Genomic DNA, 10089 nt, shown 5'->3' with positions numbered 1-10089 from the left:
TAGCGATTAAAGCGATCTATTCTTTTAGTATTTATGTTAAAGCAAGACATTTATTTTATTACTGTTGTGGGATTAATCTTGGGAAACACTTAAATTTAATAAGCACAAAAACATATGACATAAACACGACTGTATTTTGTGTTTTACGGCTTTTTTGGAGGTCACCGACTCCGCTGTTTTGAGAATTACTGACTGTCTCGTTCGAATTCGTGATTCCCCCCGCTCCCTCGCGTACCCCCTACAGCCTCTTGCGTACCCCAGAGGGTACGCGTACCCTAGTTTGGGAACCGCTGCACTAGAGCTTTCATTGATCATTTCATTGTTTTTCATAAAATTAATATTTTAATATATATAAAATATTTCTCATATCTGGATTGCATACGATAATTAGGGTATATATACAAACGTATGACATGTGAAAGAAGCGCTAAAATCTCATAAATCGGTGAAGTTTACACATTAGTTGTAGTCAAACCATTAAGTCTTCGCAATGCTGCCATAATCACTGAGCGGAGTTTCGAATTGGTCCTGCCCATCCATGTACCCATATAAGGCTACTGCGTGACATCTCGCTCCGCCCACATCTCGCCCCGCCCCATCCCGCAGGCTGCAGCGAACACCTTCTCGAATCACTCAGCTGTCCCAGACACGTAATACGCATACGTTCTATGGGACGTCAAACGCCTCGCTGTATGATTGGCCGAAATCCTCGCCCCCCCGCACCCCCACCGGCTATATAAAGGTAAGCGCAGCGTGCACGGTGTAGATCCTCCGATAAAGAGTCGAGTCGCACTTGTTTATTTCTCTGGTTTCCGCCAAGAAACAGGGTTATTCTTTTATAAAACCAAGTGCAGACGTTTTTTTCAACCGAAGGTCACCTAATCTTCGCTGGTGTGATTTTCAGGCGACTGACTGAGATACGGAATCAAAAAGGTGAGCTTTATTTTAACACGGTAATTTAATTAGATAATTGTACTTACGATTTATTGTCTAATAGATATGTGAGTATTATAGGATAGTCCGACATAAGCTAGTCAACAAAAGTGCTGTCTGTTAAATAAAGGAGGCTGTTTTTCTTTAAATGTCTGCGGCGCTATTTAGAGACTAATACAATGTTAGTATTGTAATGTATTGGTTTTTCGTTTGCCAGTCATATATGATGCACTGAAACCGACTTTCGCCACTGGTGTGTGGATGGGTGAATGTGAGGCATGTATTGTAAAGCGCTTCGAGTACTCGTAGGAGTAGGAAAGCGCTATATAAATGCAGTCCATTTACTTTATGGGCGGCGTAATACTATGGAAGATCGTAATATTGCGAGATGTTCGATTTGCGACGGTTTTTAACAAATCCGTAGGTTCCTATATATGCGAAGTTTTTTTTTTTTTTTGTACCAAATGTTCTTATGCTCAGTTTGGTTAAAATTTAATTACTGCAGCTTGGTCTAGTGGTGGAGTACTATTATCCTGTTTCGGACGTTTATTGGTTACCGTGGTTTTTTTTCTTCCCCAGAATGTGTGTGGATATCGTCAATATCAGTGAGTGGCCGACGCAGATGTCCCAGGCGATTAAGAAGGCCTTCCGCCGCCTAAGGGCGGCGCTGTCAAAAATCAAGCGTCGCTGTATAGCAGCCGTGAAGGCTCTGCGGCCTGAGGTGTGCCCCCTGCCGATCGTTACTCTGGGGAAAGATGAGAGTGCGAGTTCCCCAGATGAGCAGGATGTTGACCTGTCGGAGTGGCTGGAATGGGACTCCTCTGAAGTCTCTTCTCATGAGGCCGATGAAGCTGTTCCTGGGAAATCCAGTGTGTCCTCGGAGGGGCCAGGCTGTGACAGTGATTCGAGCTGGTCTGATGACGACGGTGATGACAACTCTGAGAATGCTCAGCTCTGGGAATCCTTCCGCAGTGATGACCCATACAATCCGCTGAGTTTCTCCTCTGTGGTGACATCTCAGGCCACTTGCCCACCAGAGGGCTGCACTGCAAAGGCTGGAGGGACGCAGGTGGAACATCTCTGTGATGAGGAACAGCGGCGCCCTCTGCAGGAGGAGATGCCCACTACAGGTCACAAAAAGGTATAATTTGGATGATATCACTGTGCCTCTGTGTTCCAGTCCCACAGGGAGACGCATTCTTTTTGGGTTTCACAACATCTTCAGTAATGCGTTAATACAAATGCAGTGAACAGCTAATGTATGTGGTTGGTTATGTGTTGCGCTCTTTGTGTAACACTCCAGGTTTCGTTTAACGCCTCCCCTTTGTTATTGCAGGTGACCTTCAGTGAGAAGGTGGAAGTGCGCCCTCTTGTGGCCTGGGCGTTTGCCAGCCGGGTTGCCCGTGATGGATCCTGCTGGTTGCAGATGGCCAGAGACAGAGACCGGTTCCGGAGGAGGGTGGAGGCAGCCAGTGATGTCATTGGGCCTGTCCTGCTCCCCCAGCACAGAGCAGCAGTTTGGGAGAGGCTTGGGAGGGGCTCCTCCACCTCCTCCAGACACCAATACCGGGAGGACTCTGAGTAGGAGAAGTACTTTTGTATACTGATTCTATAAACTTTTTTATATGACTATTTTCAAAAGAGTTGCTGATTTTGTAATACTGCTGCAGCATTCTCCACATGCTAATCACTGCCCCACATCGAATTGGCACTTTGCTCTGCCACATATCACTTTACTACCCCCTTTTGAATGTTGCATCGTAGTGCTGGGCGATAAAACGATCTCGATTTTATATCGATTAAAAAAAATGAGGACGATCATGATGATAAACGGACTATAAAACTCGATCAACCAAGTTTGCTCCATTTTAGAGAATGCGCCGAGACAGACAACTCGATGGCCTATCAAGCAGAGCGTTTACTGAACGCTAGCACAACAGCCAATCACCGACCCCATTGTAATTTTGCCCATCCTCCCTTAAAGAAGCAATGGGTGCGTTTGAGTTGTTGAGCCTTAGGTCTGTCTGCAGCTGACGTGACGTGGAGCACGATCTGCCGTCGGCTGCAGGGGTGGAGTATAAACCGACTGCAGCCAAGTCGGACAACTGCTACTCCTTGTGTGCGAGACCTGACTGCAATGGCAGCACTGCCAGAAGGGTGTAGATCTATACAAATATCACCTGCATGCACATTACTACTTTTACAATAACCAACTCCTGATACAAACTGTTAGCAGTGAATAAAACTATTGTGTACAGTGGCTCTGTGTAAAAAGAGCTGCCAGGAAAAAGATCAAATACACGTATTTCAAGGATTCAAATTTTTTATGTACAGAGTACAATGCAATTCTTACTTGAATGCCTTCACAGACTGGACGATTAAACAAATAAAGCAGTGCAACATTACAGTAACTAACAAACCACTAACATGTACTGTTAGAGCATTTATGTAACTTATTTAAACTTTATTTTACCAGGTAAATGAACTGAAAACCAGTTCTCACTGCTTTACGTTCTTTTCGGGAGAAATAGCAGATAACGCATTGGAACTTCCTGGGATACAAACGTCATACGCGTGACTAAAATCTTTAGCCAATAAGGGCAAAGTTGTGTCGTCACGGAGGCGGTTCCAGTTTGTGCTGCACGTCTTGCTCTCGCAAGGATTTTGTACCATGTGACATGGTGACGAGTGCTGACGTTTTGCAGCGCTGGACAAAAAAAATCTAACCATGCTTTGGCATTTTTTTGAATAAGTGTTTTTGTTTGGTTTAGATACTTTTCTACCTCAGAATTTTAAAAGGTTAAGAGACCAAGAATAGAGGAAGATACTTGTTGCAGTCAGTTCTGTCCTGCTTTATTTTATGTTTGCCCTTTAACATATTTGCAATATTATACAGTTTTGCACATTGTTACATTATTATACGGTTTTGTTCATTTCAGCTATGTTCCTTTGAATACTTGAAAATGAATAACCTTTTATAATTTTAAGGGAATTTTGTATGTAAACAGTAAAATTTGTTGGAAAAATAAGTATTTGTTTACTAATATTGTTTCAATCTATTCATTCTATTTGTCAGAATAGGGTTAATTTTATTATTTTGATTATTACATTATTACATGGAACAGCATTGTGAAACTATAATATTGATAATTATCGATATCGGTCAATACAGGAATAAATATTGTGATAATTTTTTTTGCCATATCGCCCAGCTCTACACGGAGGTATTTTTGACTCACTATCAAACACGATGTAAATTTCCCTGTAGTAATTAATACATTAATAGACACAAAAAACCCAGAGGCACACCAACGAAAACACAACGCAATGCTAGTACCAACTAGCAAGAACTAGCTAACCAGCTAAAAATTCGCAATTAACTTCTAAATTATCGAAACTCAGTTACATCGATAAGTACATAAATTACCACGAAACATACACTCACCTAAAGGATTATTAGGAACACCATACTAATACGGTGTTTGACCCCATTTCGCCTTCAGAACTGCCTTAATTCTACGTGGCATTGATTCAACAAGGTGCTGAAAGCATTCTTTAGAACTGTTGGCCCATATTGATAGGATAGCATCTTGCAGTTGATGGAGATTTGTGGGATGCACATCCAGGGCACGAAGCTCCCGTTCCACCACATCCCAAAGATGCTCTATTGGGTTGAGATCTGGTGACTGTGGGGGCCATTTTAGTACAGTGAACTCATTGTCATGTTCAAGAAGCCAATTTGAAATGATTCGAGTTTTGTGACATGGTGCATTATCCTGCTGGAAGTAGCCATCAGAGGATGGGTACATGGTGGTCATAAAGGGATGGACATGGTCAGAAACAATGCTCAGGTAGGCCGTGGCATTTAAATGATGCCCAACTGGCACTAAGGGGCCTAAAGTGTGCCAAGAAAACATCCCCCACACCATTACACCATCACCACCAGCCTGCACAGTGGTAACAAGGCATGATGGATCCATGTTCTCATTCTGTTTACGCCAAATTCTGACTCTACCATTTGAATGTCTCAACAGAAATTGAGACTCATCAGACCAGGCAACATTTTTCCAGTCTTCAACTGTCCAATTTTGGTGAGCTCGTGCAAATTGTAGCCTCTTTTTCCTATTTGTAGTGGAGATGAGTGGTACCCGGTGGGGTCTTCTGCTGTTGTAGCCCATCCGCCTCAAGGTTGTGCGTGTTGTGGCTTCACAAATGCTTTGCTGCATACCTCGGTTGTAACGAGTGGTTATTTCAGTCAAAGTTGCTCTTCTATCAGCTTGAATCAGTCGGCCCATTCTCCTCTGACCTCTAGCATCAACAAGGCATTTTCGCCCACAGGACTGCCGCATACTGGATGTTTTTCCTTTTGCACACCGTTCTTTGTAAACCCTAGAAATGGTTGTGCGTGAAAATCCCATTAAATGAGTTGATTGTGAAATACTCAGACCGGCCCGTCTGGCACCAACAACCATGCCACGCTCAAAATTGCTTAAATCACCTTTCCCATTCTGACATTCAGTTTGGAGTTCAGGAGATTGTCTTGACCAGGACCACACCCCTAAATGCATTGAAGCAACTGCCATGTGATTGGTTGATTAGATAATTGCATTAATGAGAAATTGAACAGTTGTTCCTAATAATCCTTTAGGTGAGTGTAGTCTTATAAGAAATACTATACCGTTTTCATCAAGAAATATCTCTATCCAGCAAATTAAATACTGTCATGTATTATCTGTAAAAACAAAAAACACCGAAAAGGCATGTGATGTTTTAAAATATATGGCTTGTTTACCTCAAGAGCTTCGTAAAAAGACATGAAAACAACAGCGAAACCGTGTTCAAATCAGCGCGCGACAGGGGAAATATAGGAAAACTGAATTGCCCGGAACACCTGATCTTTTTTTCCATTACAAATTCTGTTTTATAATCTTTGATCGGTTTAGGACAAGTGATCAAATTCTGGGTGTGCAAAAATCAGCTTTAGGGTACTTTCATGGACTTCGAACAAACACATATTTGCATGAGTGAATGGGGCTTCAACAGTTGAAATTAAATAAAATTTTACAGAAACATGGCATTTGATTTCTCCCTTGTTTGTTATAAATTGGGGCCTAATTTGCACATGTGTACCAATTTTGGTATGGAAAAAAAAAACTTATGAAACGTATGAACAGCCCTTATCAGGTGCTAAATGCTAATGAGGAGACCGCTGCGAGTGGGTTGATCTGTATAATAGAGCAATGGTGCCATCTGGTGATCCAAAAAAGTTTTGCAGGTACGTTAGCAATGGCGTTTAAAAATGAAACCAAGACCTACCTCATTTATTAATCTTGTGATTAATTCAATTACAAGAATTTTAAAAACACGGGTCGGAAACGTCACATTGATTTTTTGGCAGATAAAACATGCCATTTTTCATTTTTAATTACAAACTTAGATCTCATCTGCACACCCGTGCACAATTTTGCTCATGAAAGAAGACAAATTAGGGTATGAACGGCGCTTTTCAAGTGTTAAAAATGCAGGTAAGCAGACAGCAATCTGTATAATGGAGCGATAGTGCCATCTGGTGACCAAAAAAACTTTGCAGGCATTCAAGCGATGGCATTTTAAAGTGAAATCAAGACCCCAGATCTTCTATTCATGCGCGATTTTATAAAACTTATTTAAAACACGGGTAGAAAATCGCCCGCCCGTTTACAAACGTTTGGATGAATAAATGCATTTTAAGTAGGCACACGCGACAACCGGATACCCAGCACAAGAAGTATGTACACTAACTAATACAAAGTAAACAGAGGCTACATCCAAGAGGTACACAGGGGTATATACACGCGCTCGCGAGATATGCCGAGACATGCAGATACCGCCGGTGTTCTGAAATTTTTTCCTACCAGCATAAATATTTGCTCCCCTCCCCTCCCGAGATGGAAGGCACGAGGAACACAGGCGGATTAGGAAAAAATCCTTTTTTTTTAATTCACAAAAAGAAAGCAATTTAACAAAGAATAAACTTGGGCCCACAAAAAAAAGTCAACTAATCAATAACTAAATAACCTAAACCAAACATACTGACCTCCTATAGACAAGACACCATGAGGGCTATATATACACTGGTTGGCCAAACCACAAGACACAAAAGGGGTAAAACCAATAACAAATACCACAAATACACCCATACAAAAGTCAGATAATGTTTCAATCAAAACAAACAAAATCAAATCAAATTAAGTGAATCCGAAAAAATATACCTAAACAATAAAAAGAAACTAAATGCAAACTATTCCACTCCCACGACAAACAGCCAGTTGGAGTTGTCCAACTTCCTGCATTTAGCCCAGCTTCCATGTTGGCCACCTCTTTTGCCTGGAGCAGCAAGGAATCCTCCCCTGCACTCCACACACGGTAAATCAAAAGAAACAAATTAAACTCAATAAATACTCAACACATTATTCCAGTTAACCAAATGTGTGCGCCTCATCTAGTAAACTGGTTAAATGTGCCAAATAAAGAAATACATAAATTAAATGTTAATTGCTAATATATTGCAACTTAAACTAAACAAACTCAAACATAGAATAACAAATGACCATAAATGATACTTCCCTTAAAATGGGGGCAGCCATCACAGGGTGGTACAGTAGGATATTATTATAGACATAAACACTCCATAAATATCTGCTCCCCTCTCTGTTAAGGGTGGTAGGACATTATTATAGACATAAACACTCCATAAATATCTGCTCCCCTCTCTGTTAAGGGTGGTAGGATATTATTATAGACGTAAACACTCCATAAATATCTGCTCCCATCTCTGTTAAGGGTGGTAAGACATTATTATAGACATAAACACTCCATAAATATCTGCTCCCCTCTCTGTTAAGGGTGGTAGGATATTATTATAGACGTAAACACTCCATAAATATCTGCTCCCCTCTCTGTTAAGGGTGGTAGGATATTATTATAGACATAAACACTCCATAAATATCTGCTCTCCTCTCTGTTAAGGGTGGTAGGACATTATTATAGACGTAAACACTCCATAAATATCTGCTCCCCTCTCTGTTAAGGGTGGTAAGACATTATTATAGACATAAACACTCCATAAATATCTGCTCCCCTCTCTGTTAAGGGTGGTAAGACATTATTATAGACATAAACACTCCATAAATATCTGCTCCCCTCTTTGTTAAGGGTGGTAGGACATTATTATAGACGTAAACACTCCATAAATATCTGCTCCCCTCTATGTTAAGGGTGGTAGGACATTATTAAAGATACAGAAATATAGATATAGTTATCTTTCATATTGTCATAGTTAATCTTTAAATGTCCACGTTCTTCCCTTTAGTGAATGTATCTCTGGGTATCCTAACCCATCCCAACCCATTTCATATTTAAAACATTTGGGAATATGAATATTTCATATAAGATGACCACAGTGTAGAGCCCTATTATTCAAATCACGGTCCTCGAGGTCCAAGCACTGTTGGTTCTCCAGCCTTCCTTTACCTGTGAGCCAGATGTGAAGCCTCTGACCAATCAGAATCAGTAATTATTAAACTACCTGGGAGAACTGAAAACAAGGCCTGGATTTGGAATCAAGGTCCAGATTTGAAGAGCCCTGGTGTAGAGTATAGATATTGATTTTTTTGTCCAATCACAATGTCCCCACTAGTTTCATTAGTTATACAGCACCTGAAAACAGAGGAAATTTTATAATGTTACACAAAGCTGACCCTGACACATACTTGTAAAAGAGAAAATATAAAACTCTTATAACCCATGACTCTTCAAAAAACTGATATTTTCAGAAATGGTAACAGAAAGGATAATATATTCATGCGTGTTCCAATATAATGTGTCTTGGGATAAAATGTAGTCTTTGCATAGAGAAGTCACGACATGACTTTCAGCACAAAAAAATTAAGTAAATTCTGTTTTTATTGATTCATACATTTTGTTTTCATTACGTTTCACAGGGCCCAAGTGCAGTATTAGATTGTTAATGCAAACATTATGCTCGGATCATTAGAAATACTGTTCACTTTTTCGTGAGTAAAAACGTGTACATGAAATCTTATTTATCTATTTTTAGTAACAGATAATAGGAATGCGATTTTATGTAACATGTTTCAGAATGAAAGATGAATAGTTACCACAGAGACTTAAATTGTTATGCAAACTATGGATACTGCAAGCCCTGAGTTAATTTCGCACACAGCCAAGTTTTAAAGCAGCGTGAAAATCACGCGGATGCTTTGCAGGCAAGAGTGTATTCAAACTGCACTCTGACACACATGCACATGGTAAGTCAAAAATGTATGACACTCAAACACGCACACACATATATATATATTTCTAAAATTGCGATAAAACTAACCTTGTTTCTTCTTCGAAAAGCAGAGACTCGAAAGCAGCAGATATTTATGGGTGTGTTAAGTAGCGAACGAGCATGTGCAGTTAACTCGGGTAGGACATTTTCATGGGTAGGAAAGAATTTCAGAACACCGGCGCCATTTCTGTTACCCTTTTCGTGAATCTGCCATCTTGGAGGCTGTGTACGGCAATCTTTTGTTTATTTTTTTTTTCCTATGTGATTTGGGTGCAGTGGAAGGAAATGGGGTATTGAATTTATTTAATTTTTTTTGTAATTGACAACTTTTGTACGGCACTGTACTACTATACAGGTTGGGGTTTTTTTCCGTTGGAAACCTTCGGCCTCAGCGCTGCAGAGCCTAACTGCGATGGCGAGCTCTACTTCAGACATTGAGCTAAGTTTTTCCTTCATCAGGTCACCAACGGTGACTCTGAAATTAATCAGTGTACCTCTATTACTTTTTTTTGTTTGTTTTTTTTGTTACTTGTCCAATTGACATTTGTACATCTGTCCCTGTATTTTTTTTGTTGTTGAAAATTGGTATCGTACGGAAGTCATTAGCTGTAATTATATGGTTTTGGGAATTTCTGTTTTATTTAAAGAAGAAATATAATTTAAAAGGGGAGTAAACTCATTGTGCCCGTTGGCAAAATACTGTTACTACAATTGTTTTTTTTTCTGTATATGCATTTAGGTGGGTATATTTATGTTTTTTTTCTCCCCTTTTCGCCTCAGTAAAAGTGAGGTGTAAATAATCTCTTAAATCTGTGGTCGGG

General features: G+C 40.2%; 1 protein-coding gene across 2 annotated transcripts; it reads left to right on the top strand.

The window, feature by feature from the left end:
* Positions 1-752: 752 nt before the first annotated feature.
* On the top strand, positions 753-2565 carry LOC140583039 (uncharacterized). Of its 2 annotated transcripts, XM_072707626.1 has the most exons (4): positions 753-933; positions 1513-1654; positions 1955-2074; positions 2270-2565. In XM_072707626.1, exons 2-4 carry the CDS (start codon positions 1514-1516, stop codon positions 2516-2518), a joined length of 510 nt encoding a protein of 169 aa, XP_072563727.1. In that variant the 5' UTR covers positions 753-933; position 1513; the 3' UTR covers positions 2519-2565. The 2 variants fall into 2 exon arrangements, with proteins under 2 accessions (XP_072563727.1, XP_072563726.1); XM_072707625.1 differs by having other exon boundaries at positions 1513-2074.
* Positions 2566-10089: the final 7524 nt, after the last annotated feature.

Source organism: Paramormyrops kingsleyae, chromosome 25 (genome assembly GCF_048594095.1).
Source record: "Paramormyrops kingsleyae isolate MSU_618 chromosome 25, PKINGS_0.4, whole genome shotgun sequence".
Taxonomy (NCBI): Eukaryota; Metazoa; Chordata; class Actinopteri; order Osteoglossiformes; family Mormyridae; genus Paramormyrops; species Paramormyrops kingsleyae.
The sequence above is the reverse complement of the archived record's forward strand: the minus strand, read 5'-3'. Positions and strand labels throughout refer to the sequence as shown.